The sequence below is a fragment of the Caretta caretta genome, chromosome 4 (genome assembly GCF_965140235.1).
Source record: "Caretta caretta isolate rCarCar2 chromosome 4, rCarCar1.hap1, whole genome shotgun sequence".
In the NCBI taxonomy this organism is placed as follows: domain Eukaryota; kingdom Metazoa; phylum Chordata; order Testudines; family Cheloniidae; genus Caretta; species Caretta caretta.
The window spans coordinates 34,635,719-34,652,958 of NC_134209.1; the positions used below are offsets into that span (position 1 = coordinate 34,635,719).

The 17,240-nt window shown below is 41.8% G+C and overlaps 1 protein-coding gene across 3 annotated transcripts in view; it reads left to right on the forward strand.

Annotated features, from left to right (window-relative positions):
- Positions 1-17,240, forward strand: part of LOC125635606 (melanopsin) — a 77,199-nt gene that overhangs the window by 45,029 nt on the left and 14,930 nt on the right. For 2 of the 3 annotated variants that reach the window (XM_048847490.2, XM_075127529.1), the window contains 2 exons: positions 7,368-7,542; positions 12,919-13,071. In XM_048847490.2, the coding sequence (XP_048703447.2) occupies positions 7,368-7,542; positions 12,919-13,071 (328 nt within the window). Of the gene's footprint in view, positions 1-7,367; positions 7,543-12,918; positions 13,072-14,857; positions 15,032-17,240 lie in introns of all 3 variants that reach the window. The other variant, XR_007356313.2, reaches the window with a different exon arrangement.

Genomic DNA, 17,240 nt, shown 5'->3' on the forward strand with positions numbered 1-17,240 from the left:
CACCTCTGACCTCAGTGAAAAAGGGGTTGAGGGAGTATAGTGACCTTCCATTCCCATAGAGCCGAGAACATTATGTAGGTGATAGAGGAGGGGGAGGGTGAAGGGAAGGATTTTACCCAGTCACATGGATGGGGAAACCCATAAAATTAGGGTGAGACTGATGGAGACAAATGGGGGAGAGGAGCAGGTGGGTTAGGGAAGTACTTAGGAGTGGGTGGAGGATAATGTGAAAAAATCTGAGGCAGATCTCCAAAGAACCAGAAATTCTTTGCTTCTCAGCACAAGCCCTGTTGCAATCTCCATTGGTGATTCCTTCATGGCCTCCAAAAGTTCCCACAAGATCCAACTTGTTCCTCCCCTGCTACCATAGGAAAAGCCTGGGGAAGCATACATCTTGCTTTTCGTAAAGGTCATTAAATCTGGTCTTTGATTTATAAATGGTAGAAACACTGCTGTTCCAACCAGTCAGAATCTAGAAAGATTCATAATAGGTGATTTTTAAAATACTGAAAATCCTTTTGCAGTCTGAAAGGAGTCTGTTCCACAAAAGCACAGCCTCATCTTATACAAGACAAAATATATCAAAGGGCTGGGGCCTTTCAGTGGTATAGTCTCAAAAGATATTAGAAAGCACTAAATCACAGGGTGGGTGAGTGAGGTGTCCAGCTGAATGGTGCCAAACTAGTACATACTTATACTGCATTTCCCAGCAGCAGCTTAAGCCTTGGACTTCCTTTAAACCAAACGGTTTGTTGAGAGTTGCTGTGAAATTTCATTCCAGATAGACCACTGGCCTTAAGGATGGCGCGGGTCCTAGGACACCCATTGTGTCTGGTTTTCATCAATGATTATGTTGGATATTGTATAATTGTTCCAGCTAACAGTGGGAAAGCTCACTGGATGATGGTCACTTAGGTTTTGCCTACTACAAACAGATATAATCAAGATCAAGCACTAGCTCAAATTCAGCACTTTCAAAGATATTGAGCCTGTGTTATACCCATCAACACAAGATTCATCTCCATGGCTAAAAGAAGAGGGCCATGAAAACTGAAAACAAACCCTAAATTGGAATAGGATTGCAATATTTTTTTTTTTTTTTACCAAATTGGGATGTGGAAAGCAGAAGATTCCATTGTATATTTTTCTCCTCACTATTCTTTTCTGTTTTGTTTTCTAACTTGGTAGGAAAGAGTCCAGGGGTGGTTTCCACCTGTACAAATTCTAAAATGTTTGATTTCCAAGAATCCTGTGAAAATACTTCTTTTTCACACAACTTTCTGTCCAAATACCCATTTTCAACAGAAAATATGTGACTTTTTAGAAGGAGAATTTCTTCTAACCATAATTGTTTTGCAATATTTCACATGACTCACCAACAATTCTTTCAAGGAGTATCTCTTGCAAAGCAGCCGTATATATAATAGTAAGCCTTTGAACAAAGTAAATATGTGAGGTGACGGTAAATATATAAAGAATTGTATCACTAGATGGCAGTGTAAACGGTATGCATCCGATGAAGTGAGCTGTAGCTCACGAAAGCTCATGCTCAAATAAATTGGTTAGTCTCTAAGGTGCCACAAGTACTCCTTTTCTTTTTGCAAATACAGACTAACACGGCTGTTACTCTGAAACCTGTCTGTAAGATGTTATTGTTGTAAGGGGGAAATTGCAACATTGTCTCATTTGGAGCTCTGATTTTTCCCACAGTTGCAGGCTGGGAAAACCCAGATAGTTAATTACTTTGAATATCTGATATGTAATTAAAAGATTGATTGATAGAAAAATGAGACAATATTTTTCTGAAAATGTTTGCCACTCCAAATAAGACAATTTTGCACCCCCAAAATGTTGAGTTCCTGCTTAATTTCAGAAGACTGTCAAATGTCTGGAACGTACAGTAAAAATGTTTTTGTACCAGTTTACATCTTAACTGGTGTTCATGAGAGGTGACTAGCCCTTCTGCGCTCATTTCTCTGACTATGGGGACCAAACTATTGAAAGCCTGTGGAAGAGAGACATACACAGAGAGGGGATCTATCTGCTGCAGGAAACATAACTACTAAAAATAAAGAGCTAGTGGAGAATCAAAAATTGCCAACATCTTTTTGGAGTGGCATCTACCCAGGCTGCTTATAGGGGATATGTCAGACTTCCCTATCTACTTTCAGAAGTCACCAGCCTCCAGTGGTTTGCGGAAATAGAGGGAAGTATAGTATGAAGCTGGAATTTCTGACCCAAAGTTATTTTTTTTCCTTGATTCCATATTTATATTTTATGTTTGGAAAGAGGTAAATGACTGTTCCCAAAATAAGCACTATACTGTAGGAACTGCTTCTGAGAGTCTTTATACATTGAGTCGAATTCCTGAACCAAAAATATTATGGGGCAGGGTCTTTTCAAACGTGCTCAGCATTGGCTTAATTTTATTCTTTTTGAAGATAATGGAAATGTCCCATTTATTTAAATAGGAGAAAAGTTAGGTCACCACTGAGCACTTTTACAAATCCCATCCCTTCTTTCCCATCTGTATTTCCATGACTGCTGACACCAAAAGTATTCATGAAATCATTGTGAAAGCACTTTATGGGTCTGAGAATCATCTAGTCAGACAGTAGAAGTAATATTGTGTCACTTAGGAGAATAAATCATGCAGACCAAATAGAAAGTTACAAATAGTGAATAAGTAGACACAATGAATAGTTTGCAAGCAGTTCATTGGTGGAAATATATTTGCATATATCATTCCCCAATAAGTCTGACTAATGAGCAAATATTCCAAGATCAAAGTCTGTTTATGGATAATTCACAATTGGTGAAATGGGTTGGATTAATCAAATCATCCATCCAGCTCGAAATATCACAGAGATGAGACATTTTGTTCAGTTTTTGACTATGAACAAAACAAAACAATTTTGTCTTTGATCTTCTGACCAGAGTGAAACTAACTTTTCCCTTTTGACTGTGATAGGTTTGGATGGTACACATGAGTCAGAGAGTTCAGGAATAGTGAACTAAAGAGTTCACACACACTTCAAAATGATGGTGTGATGCTCACAGTGCAGGATGTTTCCTTGGTGCTGAGAATTGCTGGTGAGAATGGGGTGAATTTAAAAAAGAAATCAAAGAAATGAAATACACCTGTGTATGATATATTTTTACTGTAAGCCAAAAAAATGACTGCATAGAACAGAGAAAATAGTGCTGACTTCAACTACAGTCATACCAACGTCAGGAATTTCTTTAATAATCATGGCATTAGGTTCTTTTTAGCCTTGCTGAGGTCCAGTAAATCCTGTGGAAGTTCATTAGTTGGACTGATCAGGTGTTTATTCCTAGAACTTTTAAACTGCAGATACCTGCTGAAAAGGCAATATCTGAACACTGGCTTACTCATTATTGGATTACCAGGAGTGCAATCAATTTGAAATGATGGTTTTGTATCCAGAATTATCTTGCTGTTAAATCAGGATCTCAATATTACAACTGGTCAAAATTTTTCAAATTTTAAAATTGTTGTCCATTTGTTGTTTGAAGTATCAATGACCAAAACTTAAAATTTTTTTTGCAAAATGTTTTTCATTTTTGAACCAGCTTCACTCGAGATATGAACAGCTACATTTCCTAATACATCTCATCATTTTTCTCCATGCCAGTACAATAATCTATAGTATGACTTGAAAGAACTAGACTTGAAGTTTGAATGTTCATTCTGATGGCCTGGAATAAACCATCTCTCCATGATAGAGATCACTGGAAATAACAATTATTTTTTTGAAACCCACTAAATATGGAAAAAAAACTGTAAACAAAGCTAAACAAATATTACTTAATAAAAAAGAGTTCAGCATTCATTTCATTTTAGAATTATTGCTGTTACTTTCACTGTGATTTGGAGGGATTTTTTTAAATGATTCATTCATTCAAAACAAATGACAAAAATTTTCTTTTCTGTGTTTGTGAATCTTTGTCAAGCAGATCACAATTTTCTCAAATGGATTTGTTCAAAATTATTCACCAAATAACTTCCATGAAGAAGTTTTGTCTATAGCTTATTCTCAGGTAGTTCTTTGCGAGTACTCAATATATGAAATTTGATTACTTTCTTTTATTTCAATTTACAGTAAAATCATCATCCCATAAGTACCCATCACTAGCTGCATCCATTTTAAATTTTAAAATGTAAATTATGAAAGCGCACTTCAAAATCCATGTTAGCTTCAATGTCCCATTCTAATCACCTCCAGAAGACCAACATAAACATAAATCCTGTTCCTCAATCCACCTGTTCCTCACATGCCTCAGGAAAAAGCTTGGTTTTGCAGTTTGTCCTGATGGCAGTAGAAGAGAGAAGAATGGCACAGGTGGTCTCCCAGGTAACTTGGTCCTAAGCCATTCAGGTCTTTTGAAGGTTACAACAGACCTTAAATTCTTCCTGGAAATTCACAGGCAGCTAGTGCAGTTCATGTAGCTCAGTGTTTAATAAGCAGGTTGCCACCAGCTTTAGTTACTGAATCGTGATGGGAGAGTGCATTACAACATCTAGTCCCAGTGTGACAATGGCATGAATTATGGTAGCAAAGAAGTGGTTGCACTTCTCTTCCTAGTTGCAGGCAGAAAACAGTACTCTTGGCCGCAGTTCCTATCAGACAATTCAGCAGCCACCTGGGGTCCAAGAAAACACCTCAACCATGAACTTGTGTCTCAGTCACTGGTTGCATTCCCTCAGCTACCATTGAAACCGTTGCTAATTCTTCCAGTTATTTCCTCCAACCAATCAGCATTACTTCTGTCTTACCTGGATTAAGGCCTCGACCTTGCAATGAGCTCTACAGGGGCAGGTCCCTGCATTCACTCAGCACTACCGAAGTCAGTGAGGGGCTCTGCAATTGCATAGGCAGGTCTCGTTGCAAGAACGGAATCTAAGACTCAGCCAGCTAGCACTCATTCAGGCCCAAATCTCCTGTAGACATTAAGGCATCCATTCCATTGTCCCAGCCAGGTCAGAGATGGTGCAGACAAAGCTCTGGGGGGTCCTCAGACTACTGAATGTACTGCCGTCTGTCTTGGATTCCCAGATCACATGGTACATTTTTGTTGCATATTCATGTGAGAGTATCTTTCAGAATCAGATGTCTGAGGCCTATGTGCACGTTTACAAATGTAGTATCTTCTTGAATATTGGAGTATTTGCTGAAAATTCACTATTTCCTCACACATTCCTGCATGCAAAGTTGTTCACTGTTAAACTTACAGGAAATGGGCAATGGGAACAAGGGATCAAACATAGTCAAACAAATTTGTTTAAAAAGTTGAATTAATGTTCAAGCGATTTTTTGTTGTTGATGCAATATTCATGCAGCTCTAACATGTGCTTCTGGAGCTTAATATATGTCTTAGCTTCCTTCACTGATATGTGATTCACAAGTGCACAGAGCAGTAGTGGTTGTCCATTGTATGTGTGGCTTGTCCTATCTTATTCCTGGTCTTTGTGCATTTCTGTCTGTAGCAATATTTGCTGGTATTTTGTTGATTGTGCTAGAATTAATCTGGAGTGATCTGAGGTTTTAGATTTTATTATGCCAAGTACAAAGGCATTGGGCCACATTCTCTGCCCTTGAACCATCTGCTTTGCACAGCACAGGCAGCCTCGAGGAGCTGGAATCTAGTCATCGCTAACCAGCTGAGAATTCCCTCCGCAAGGAAGAACGGTCAGTTCGCTTCAAGTCAACATGCCTGGCTCCTGTGCCAACTGACCACCCCGTCACGGGGAGTGGGGGTTGTTGGGCGAAGGACCAAAGGCTCTGCCTATTCTCATCTGCCAGTTTTCAACTGGCATATGGTCCCTTGTGGAGTGTAGCCAATTGGCATGGATTAGTCGAGCCCCCTAGGCTGCTCTAATTCATGCTGGGGCTAGGCCAGCACAAGATCAGCCCAAAAGCTCAGGGAGCCATAACTGTTACTTAAGGCCTGTCTACATGCTGCAGCAATGTGCATGAGAGGGGTGTGAATTCTGAAGCACGCCCGTGTGTTGCACGCTAAGGATATGGCTACACTGCAATAAAGACATGCAGCAGGGCTGCAGTGGGCCTGGGTCAGCTTACTCGGGCTCGTGCTGATGGGCTACAAACTTGCAGTGTAGATGTTCAGGTTCAGGCTACATCCTGGGCTCTGAAACCTCCTGAGGACAGTAGGTTTCAGACCCCACGCACCAGTCTGAACCCAAACATCACACTGCAGTTTTTAGTCCTGCAAACCCAGGTAAATGGACATGGTCTCTGACACTTGGGGCTACAGGCTTTTTATTGCAAAGTCCATGTACCCTAACTAGCCCCATGCTACGCTAGCATGCTGGGGAACTTTTAGTTCGTGCCAGCAGATCTGTACAGGCTTGTTCGTGCACAACACATTGGTGCACTTCCTCTCGTGTCAGTGGCGGATTAGCCACTGGGCCCATGCCCAGGCACCCCAGCCAACTGGGGGGGGCCCAGAAAAATGGGCATCTCTATGCCCTGACTTCCTCTGCCTGCCCATCCACCCGAGGCTCCTGCCAGGGGCTGGGGCGCAGGGGCTTGCCCCACTCCGCCCACCCACCCGGCAGTCCTGCCGGCTCCACTCCCCAACAGGAGTGCTGGGCGGGGGGGGGGAAGCCCCTGTACCCCACCTCAATTTCCCCTGCAGGAGCCCCAGGGAAGGGGGCAGGGCCCACTTGCTCTGGCCCAGGGCCCCACAAATCCATAATCTGACTCTGTCTAGTGTGCCATGCTGTGTAGACAGGCTCTTAGATTGCTACTAAACATTATGCAGATTGTAAGCATCTTTTTGTTCTGTATTTGTATGTTGCCTAACATATTAAGGTCCTGGTCTGTGACTGAGGCTCCTAGACACTACCATGATACAAATAAATAATCATCAGCTCCCCAATGCTGCTCCCATTCTCCCGTGCGCAGAACAGATCTCATCACAGGAGAGAATCTGACCCATTATGGTTAAATAGCTTTGTATGTTTGCAGTATTAATCCTTTATTTGCAATCAAATTAACAACTAATTGTTTTTTAAGTTGAATATATTACTAAAAATTCATTGTATTTTCAATTCTCACTACTCATCCACGCATCCTTGCAATGGACCTTTTGGTTTAAAGCCGCTGAATCCACGTGATGTCTTTCCTTTTGTCTTGTTAACGGTTCACATTAGCCCTAACAAGCTACTTCCAAGTAATCTTTAACCTTTATAAAGAAAAAAAAAAAGCTATACTGAGATTACCAAAAGAGAGAGAACTGCTGTCAGACCATTTTCCAAACAGTGCTGCTAGTATTTGTGGTGTTATGCAGCTTGTAACTTTTACTTTCCTGTTCCCCTTCAGGAAAACCATTCGCAGAGCTGTACCCTGCTTGCGATTTTTCATACGGATATCAAAGAGTGATCTCTCATCAGGTTCTATAAATGAATCATCATTCAGGTCCTCTGTCTCCAGTCGTCGCTCCTTTGCCTCCAGGAACAAGAGTAGCTGTGTTTCATCAGTTTCCACTGGAGAAGCAGTAAGTCTTTCTTATTTCCATGGAGGAAATTGGGTATAAAACTTGCCTGTCTGAAACAAATCAGGTCCCCAGTTAATTCTCTAAAAATGGATCCAAAGTCATACTTTTGCATCTGTTTCTGAAAGCCTTGGAAGAATAAAGTTGTTTCTGTATAGGAGATTAACTGTCTGTGGTTCAGGAATATTATCGTTTGGCTTATTGATCTGACTTTTACCGTGCATTCCAATGTGGTTGTTCTGTAGAAGTGGAATCTTGGGTGTCATAGCAGCTGGTGCTCTGCCTGGGGTATACCTCTGAAAAATCATGCACATTAAATTCACATTAATTTTACAAAAATGTATAATTTTTTTGTTAAGTTATGAAAATGGCACGCTCAGTCTTTTCACTCTTTATCTGTCAGGTAGAATTCAGTAGAACCCAAGCCTTGTAGGCTTCATATCCGTAGGACCAGACAGAATAGTACTAAAAATAAAAAGTTCCCTTTGGGGAATCTTATGTCCCCCAGACTGACCTCTTAGCATTCCCCCCAACTCCTGAAAAGTCAGCCTCTTATGCATTGACACTGTGCCTATTAGGGCATTACTTAGCATATCAGTGGTCTTCATAGGGGATGCACTCAGCCAGTGCTAGCCCTCTCCAGGGACCTACTGTATTCAGCTCTTTCACACTGTGCTGAACCAGCATAAGAAAGTTCACTCAGCTCAGAGTATCATCTAGAACATTCACAAAGATAATAATCACTGTGACAGGTTGAACTAAGAGTAAGTTAGGCTTTTACCCCTTGACTGTCCTTTGGGCTGGAAGACAACAGTCTAGGCAAGGATAAGGACTCAAGGATGTGACGTGTGTCACTTGCAAGCTACTTATTTCAGGGTACTAATATCAGAGTCAAAATAACATGACCAAATAGCCAAATATCAAAAGAGATGCTTTAAATTCTTCAGATAAGATAGATTTTGAAAAAACAGTAAGATCTAGGAGTGGGTTGATGAACATCAACAAAACCAGGGAGCATGACAAATCTGGCTTGAAGATGATTCTTTTTCACACAGGTTAGAACATAAATTATTCAAAAACTTGATCAAAAACTGTCCATTCTGTTTTATCAAGGCACCTGAATGGCTTCCTTCTGCTACGTAGCGTTACTTCTCAAAAAGCAAACAAATACTGAACTTTCATAATTATTCATAGTAACACTTTGTTTCCCAGTTCACCAATTGATTTGCAACTGTTTCAAGTTGTAAATATCTGAGTAGAGACTGAAAATATAGCACCTTATTTTCTACTTTATTCTCCAGTCCACCTTTAGGAATGTGAGATCCTGCTTCTCAGTGAACTGATCTCAGCACCAGAAAGATTTTTAAACAACTGTGTTGTAAACAAATGGTAAAATAAACAAAAAATGAGCAAAAAGACAGTACTCATTGGCATATTGAAGAAATCCTAATCAAGGGTGCAGAGATGAACAAAACCTTTTGTTATAGATTCCTGGTCACCTATCAAAGGGAATTCCCTCCCCCTTTCCCCCCCCACCTTCCCATGCACACACTGAACTACTGTGTAACTTCATAAGCACTAACAGAAAAGCTGTGTTTGGTTGTTGTGACTATAGCTAGTGAGGTTAGCACCAAGCATTGGAAGAAACCATTCCTCTGCACTTTCTAACACAGTCCAAATCCTCCTTTGTTTTACAAAATATGATCCTCTCTTCCCACATTCCAACCAGTTCTGAAAACCACTCAGAGTAGTCAAAGTATTTGTTCATTGGTGTTCCAGACTAAATTGACTGGCCATCATTTTGCTTTCAAGCTAGGTCTATATTAATGCTTTGTAGATCCAAATATTTGACATTAAGTGCATCTTACATTCTTTATTCTCTTTAAATCCATGATGGACACCATGGTTTGATTCTGAATTGAAAGAGCACAGGCAGACTGCTGAATCTGCTTAGAGCCCCAGTCAGTAGGGTTCTGGACTGCAAAACACTCTGCCCATGGACTGTCAATTGCAAGATCAGGCCTTTAATTTGTCACAATCTTTTTTAAAAACTAAACACAGAACAGATAGTGAAATAATTTGTCTCTTCCCTTAAGAAAAGATCTAAAACCACAATCAAATAAACCTATCAGTCATATTTCAAATTATGGACTAGATTAAGGTATGTGTGAAGCCCATTCCTTTTGCAGCTCTTCCAGACAGACCATGCAGTTATTTTAATTGGACCTCCAACTGAAATGGAAAATTCTGTCTTATGAGGTACTTTCAGTAGTACAGTTAACTTAGATTGTAAACTCTTTGGGTCAGGGACTATCTTTTTTTTTTTTTCTGTACAGCATCCAGTACAATGATTTCCTGGATCATGATTGGGGCTCCTAGATGCTACCATAATACAAATAAATAATAATATGGCAAGACCCACAAGTGACATACACTAGTCTCATCACTTAATGCACTCTTGGAGGGCATTCAAATATCATGGTGACAGATATAATAGAACACAACTAATTGTTTGTTGGCCAGCGCTACTTCATTGTAGAACTATACATTCAGTAATACATAAGTGGTAACCTTTTCCCCTAGCTTTTATATAATGTATTGACTGCAAAATTTCTTTTTAATTAAAATGAACAACAGATGCTAAGTTACTATATTTTAAAAATTAAATTACATAGCATCACCAACTTGCAGTTGTTTCTCCTCTTGTTATTTTGCAGGCTAAGAGTTGTATTTGAGAGTATTCTACACTGGTTTGTCCTTGACACACAACCTTTGCCTACACTAGTATTTTGGGCGGAACCTCCCACCGTTACAGGTAGCAGGTTGTGGAGTGCCTGCTTTTGTAAACAGGGCACAGTCATTTTATCATTCTGTCATTTAGATCTGCCCTGAGCCAAACTGTTAGGAGAGTGCGCTGGGAACGTTTCAGTCTTCTGAAAAATCAGGACAAAAAAGTAGTAAAAACCCGTCCCCTCCTTACATTACCAATCTGTCATATGTAGCTGATTCCAGTGGAATTGCACCAGTTGTCTGAAAAACGCTAGCGCAGACATAGCCACAGGAAACTACACACCTAAATCCACGTACACTGAACTGAGAATATATGTACCCTTTGAGATTCTTGTGTGTGGTCAAAAAATCTTCCTGCTTCAGTGCTAAATGAAAAGTTTTAGCGGGCATACAAAAATTTTATCATGTAAAAGCACTAACTGGTCTGGATCAGGGCTACCTGAGAGAATGCCTCTCCCTGAATGCCTCACTGCAACAATTACAGTTACTTCCAGTGCTTTTACAATTGCTGAATGGAACAGAACTTTCCAGGAGTAGTATTGTCTGCAGAACACCATCCCCTGGGAACTTGCTCCTTCATATGGCCCTGATCTTCAAGTCTATAAGTCTATGTGACCCAGAGTTTTTCAGCCTTCAGGCCAAATTTTAAGGGTTCCCTGTTCAACCAGGCATTTAACTGATTGTCACTATGTTAGGATGAAGGACCTTAACACTGCAGGCAGAAACACTGCAGCAATTGTTTATTGAACAATCTCTGTGAATCACTCGTTTTCTGTTTTTGTATTTATGGTGCAGTGCTACGGATGCTATGGCAACTGAAGCTGTTTTAGAAAAAAGGATAAGTAATTCTGTAATAATGTAAATACAATTTGGAAACTTTTGCCCTTTGAGCTAATTTACACTCACCGGCCATTAAGTTTCTGACAATAGGGATGATACGTTAAGGTATTGCTCATGAGGTTGAGGTAATGTAATTGCACTGAAGCAAATTTTGTGGAAGCATTACGATTATTCTCAGAAACCTAGGCTATTGTATAAAATATATGAAGCATTCGGATAGGAAAATCAGGTATATTTTCTGCTGTAAGATACATATCCAGCAAAGTCACTGGGACTACTTACATGCTTAGAGTTAAGCACTTGCTTTAGTGCTTTGCTAGATCAAGACCTACGTCACTAGTTGTACATAGCGCTTATGCAATGGTGGCACTGGAAATGTGTTGTTTCTTGAGATGATAAAATAAGAGTTTAAAAAAAAAAGGAAGATTTCTAACTCATTTCTCTTCTCCTCTCCTATGCATCCTCCTGTTTCTTTCACCTTTCCATTTTCCTTGACTCTCATTTTCTCCTTTATTTCCGTCTCAACAAGTTTTTTTATGGATGAGGAGATCAGTGGATGCTAAATGAGGTTCACTGTAGTCATGCTATAGCACCTGACATGTCCTGACCTGAGCCATTTCTTTTGTTCGGTTAGTCATCATTAATTTTCTGTAAACTCAGTGGAGTCATTTTTTTTTGTTTTGTTTTTAAAGTATTCTCCTTTCTAGGCATGGGATAATGTTGTTTAATGGTGTCAGCCCTTGGCCTAACCTTTGCTTACAGGTCTCAAGCAAAACTGCTGCTGTTGTCATGCAGTGCTGGGTTGATCGGACACTGCCAGAGGCAATTATTCTTTCCGTGACTGACAGGAAACATGGTTTTAAAATGCCCGTTTAGTGCAGCTGTGTAGATGCCCTTTGAAATAAAAGCTTAACTCAGTGGCTTTTGCGTGTTGCATGGTAGCAGTTCGTGGGGCAGTTTTGGAACACACTTGCTAATGCACAAGTTGGCAGCACCAAGTAGAAAATGTAGCTGTTTCCACGGAACACATTCTCTTGTCTGAGTGTGTGCATGTTTCTAACGTAAATAAAATTGCCTCTGTAGTTTTAATTATACAAGGAAGGAAAAATGAAAAGACTGTTCGTAGCTGAGGGAACGAAGTTATCCAGTGAGGTTCATGCATTAGTTTCACACCTTCATAGACCTCATTTCAAATCCTAACAAGTGCATGTGGAAAACGGTTTGGTCTCCACCTTTTGTCCGAATCACAAAATCAACATATAATTTGTCATGATTCACAATCTTTGCACAAGATAGGTCCAGAAATGGAATAGTTAGATTGTAGCAAATCAGGTCTGAGCTCCATTCCTAGTGAGGCACAGGAAAAATAAGTGAAGTATCTGCTCACATTCCAGACTGTACTCTCTCTCTGCTACTAGATATCTAATACTTAGGTGCCACAAGCATCACTATACTACAGAGATCAAAGGTGAGTAAAAAATCTGGGTAAAAATGGATGCACTGTGTGTGTTACAAGCTCTGTGCTTCCAAAGAAACAAATCTCAGGGGAGCAGAAAGATTGAAAATCAAAAGTATGTGGAATAATTCTTGTCTAATGGGAGATTCATCTGGGCTGGGTATGAGACCCATTTTAGAATACACTCATTTTGTCTACATGCAAAAACAACCTGCTTACCAGCAGATGAAAAAGAAAATATAGAAAGCTGGAGAGAATATAATTGTTTGAAATAATTCTCACCTGGTGTTTAGGCTTGGAGTGATGTAGAGCTTGAGCCAGTGGAGCCAGTTCATAAGAAACTGCAGCCTTCCAGGAGTAACTCTTTTTCATCGTGTCCGAGACAGGAGGAGAAGAGGGAACTGCTTCTGAAGGCACACAGCTGCAATGCAATAACTGAAGAAAAGGTAAAAGAAGGACTTAATTGCTTCTTGTTTTTATTGTCTAATCTTTCTTTGGCAAGTCTTCTCCGGTTTACCCACTCAGCCTTGAAGCTCAGATGGATACATCTTGAAAACCTCACCCGTATGAAGGTTTCTCCCACCCCACCATTAGAGGCCCTATGAATGCTTTAACTCTTTTCCCGGCTGCTTTGCCTTGGCTGGTGTCAAGGTTCCTCCCCCACTCTGAGCTCTAGGGTACAGATGTGGGGACCTGCATGAAAAACCTCCTAAGCTTATCTTTACCAGCTTAGGTCAAAACTTCCCCAAGGTACAAAATATTCCACACTTTGTCCTTGGATTGGCCGCTACAACCACCAAACTAATACTGGTTACTGGGGAAGAGCTGTTTGGGAAACGTCTTTCCCCCCAAAATACTTCCCAAAACCTTGCACCCCACTTCCTGGACAACGTTTGGTAAAAAGCCTCACCAGTTTGCCTAGGTGACTACAGACCCAGACCCTTGGATCTTAAGAACAATGAACAATCCTCCCAACACTTGCACCCCCCCTTTCCTGGGAAATATTGGATAAAAAGCCTCACCAATTTGCAGAGGTGACTACAGACCCAAACCCTTGGATCTGAGAACAATGAAAAAGCATTCAGTTTTCTTACAAGAAGATTTTTAATAGAAATAGAAGTAAATAGAAGTAAAGAAATCACCTCTGTAAAATCAGGATGGTAGATACCTTATAGGGTAATTAGATTCAAAACATAGAGAACCCCTCTAGGCAAAACCTTAAGTTACAAAAAAGATACACAGACAGAAATAGTTATTCTATTCAGCACAATTCTTTTCTCAGCCATTTAAAGAAATCATAATCTAACACATACCTAGCTAGATTACTTACTAAAAGTTCTAAGACTCCATTCCTGTTCTGTCCCCAGCAAAGCAGCATACCAACAGACAGAGAGACCCTTTGTTTCTCTCCCTCCTCCCAGCTTTTGAAAGTATCTTGTCTCCTCATTGGCCATTTTGGTCAGGTGCCAGCGAGGTTACCTTTAGCTTCTTAACCCTTTACAGGTGAGAGGAGTTTTCCCCTGGCCAGGAGGGAATTCAAAAGGGTTTACCCTTCCCTTTATATTTATGACACGCCCCCCAAATCTCAGCTAGGGTGAAACACTGGCTGGGATTTCTTCCTGGAGCTCTAGGAAAAACAGAGTTAATAAGAGACATGCATCTCTAAATATACTACCAAGTACATAAAGACTAACAATATTTTCCACATCTCAAGGACGATTTTAACCAGTTAATTCTGGGAAACTTTCACGGTAGAGTGCATCAGCCACTTTGTTAGAAGCTCCTGAGATGTGTTGGATGTTGAAATCAAAATCTTGGAGAGCTAAACTCCACCGAAGAAGTTTTTTGTTAGTTTCCTTGACGGTGTGAAGCCACTTCAGTGCAGCATGGTCGGTTTGCAGGTGGAAACGCCGTCCCCAAACATATGGGCGTAGCTTTTCCAGAGCGTAGACAATGGCTTAACATTCTTTTTCAGTGACTGACCAGTTGCTTTCCCTCTCAGACAGTTTCTTGCTGAGAAACATGACAGGATGGAATTCTTGATTCGATCTTTCCTGCATTAAGACTGCTCCCACACCACTCTCGGACGCATCTGTGGTTACTAGGAACGGTTTGTCAAAGTCTGGGGCCCTTAGTACAGGGTCAGACATGAGTGTCGCTTTAAAGCTTGTTAAAGGCCTTCTGACACTTTTCGGTCCACTGAACAGCATTTGGCTGTTTCTTTTTGGTTAGGTCTGTCAGTGGGGCGGCGATTTGGCTGTATTGCGGAACAAATCGTCTGTAATAACCGGCCAAGCCTAAGAAGGATTGAACCTGTTTCTTTGACTTTGGAACAGGCCACTTTTGGATAGCATCCACTTTGGCCTGTAGGGGGCTGATAGTTCCTTGACCCACCTGGTGTCCAAGGTAAGTCACTCTGTTTAGGCCTATTTGACACTTCTTAGCCTTAACAGTTAGTCCTGCCTCCCTTATGCGCTCAAGGACTTTTTGTAGATGTTCCAGGTGGTCTGCCCAGGAATCCGAAAATATGGCCACATCGTCAAGGTAGGCGACTGCATATTCTCCTAATCCCGCTAGGAGACCATCTACAAGTCTTTGGAAAGTGGCGGGTGCATTTCGCAGCCCGAAAGGGAGTACATTAAATTCATACAGCCCGAGATGTGTGATGAAGGCTGACCTTTCCTTGGCAGATTCATCTAGCGGTACCTGCCAGTACCCCTTGGTTATGTCCAAGGTAGAGATGAACTGGGCCCGTCCCAGTTTCTCTAATAGTTCATCTGTGCGTGGCATTGGATAGTTGTCTGGGCGAGTTACAGCATTTAGCTTACGGTAGTCCACGCAAAAACGTATTTCCCCATCTGGTTTGGGAACTAGAACCACTGGAGATGCCCATGCACTTCCAGAGGGGCGGATTACACCCATCTGTAACATATCCTGGATCTCCCGTTCTATAGCAGTTTTAGCTTGAGGAGACACCCGGTAAGGTTGGACCCTAGTTGGGTGAGCATTACCTGTGTCAATGGAGTGGTATGCCCGTTCAGTCAGTCCTGGGGTGGCTTAGAACGTTGGCGCGTAGCTAGCGCACAGCTCCTTGATCTGCTGTCGCTGCATATGCCCAAGGGTCATGGAGAGGTTCACCTCTTCCACACCACCAGCACATTTCCCTTCGTAGTTGACACCTTCAGGCCACTCAGCGTCGTCTCCTCCCTGGGCTGTAAACTGACAAACCTTTAATTCTCTGGAATAAAAGGGCTTTAGAGAATTAATATGGTGCACCTTAGGCTTTCGGTTGGAGGTGGGGAATGCTATGAGATAATTAACAGCTCCCAGGCGCTCCTGGACCGTGAATGGCCCTTCCCACGATGCTTCCATTTTATGGGCCTGGAGCGCCTTTAAGACCATGACCTGGTCCCCTACTTTGAAGGAACGCTCTCTGGCATGTTTATCATACCAGGCTTTTTGCTCTTTTTGAGCATCCTGTAAGTTTTCTTTAGCAAGGGCTAAAGAGGTTCGGAGGGTGTTTTGTAGGTTGGTTACAAAGTCCAGAATGTTAGTCCCTGGAGAAGGTGTAAATCCCTCCCATTGCTGCTTCACCAACTGCAATGGCCCCTTAACCTCACGGCCATATACAAGTTCAAATGGGGAAACCCCTAAACTGGGGTGTGGTACAGCTCTGTAGGCAAAGAGCAACTGCTGCAACACTAGGTCCCAATCATTGGAGTGCTCATTTACGAATTTACGTATCATGGCCCCCAAAGTCCCATTAAACTTCTCCACCATGCCATTTGTTTGATGGTGGTAAGGAGTGGCAACCAAGTGATTTACCCCATGAGCTTCCCAAAGGTTTTCCATAGTTCCTGCCAGGAAATTAGTCCCTGCATCTGTGAGGATGTCGGAGAGCCAACCTACCCTGGCAAAAATGTCTGCTAGTGCCTGGCACACACTTTTAGCCCTGGTGTTGCTTAGAGCTACTGCTTCCAGCCATCGGGTGGCAAAATCCATGAAAGTCAGTATGTACTGCTTTCCTCTGGGTGTCTTTTTCGGAAAAGGACCCAGAATATCCACAGCTACTCGCTGAAATGGAACTTCAATGATGGGGAGTGGCTGGAGAGGGGCTTTGACCTGGTCTTGGGGTTTTCCCACTCTTTGGCACACCTCACAAGACTGGACATAGGTAGAAACATCCTTGCCCATTCCCTCCCAGTGGAATGACCCCACCAAACGGTCTTTGGTCCTGTTCACTCCAGCATGGCCACTAGGGTGATCATGGGCTAAGCTCAAGAGCTTGGCCCGGTATTTAGTTGAAACTACCAACTGTCTCTGAGGATGCCAGTCTTCCTGGTGTCCACCAGAAAGAGTTTCCTTGTATAAAAGTCCTCTTTCTACAACAAACCTGGATCGATTAGAAGAGCTGAGAGGCGGTGGGTTGCTCCGTGCCGCCGTCCAAGCTCTCTGGAGGCTTTCATCTGCTTCCTGTTCAGTCTGAAACTGTTCCCTTGATGCTGGAGACATCAGTTCCTCATTGGATTGTGGACCTATGCTTGGTCCCTCTGGAAGCGATATAGGGGATGGAGCTGTTTCTGTTGACTGTGAACCGCTCTCCGTGGGTGCACTA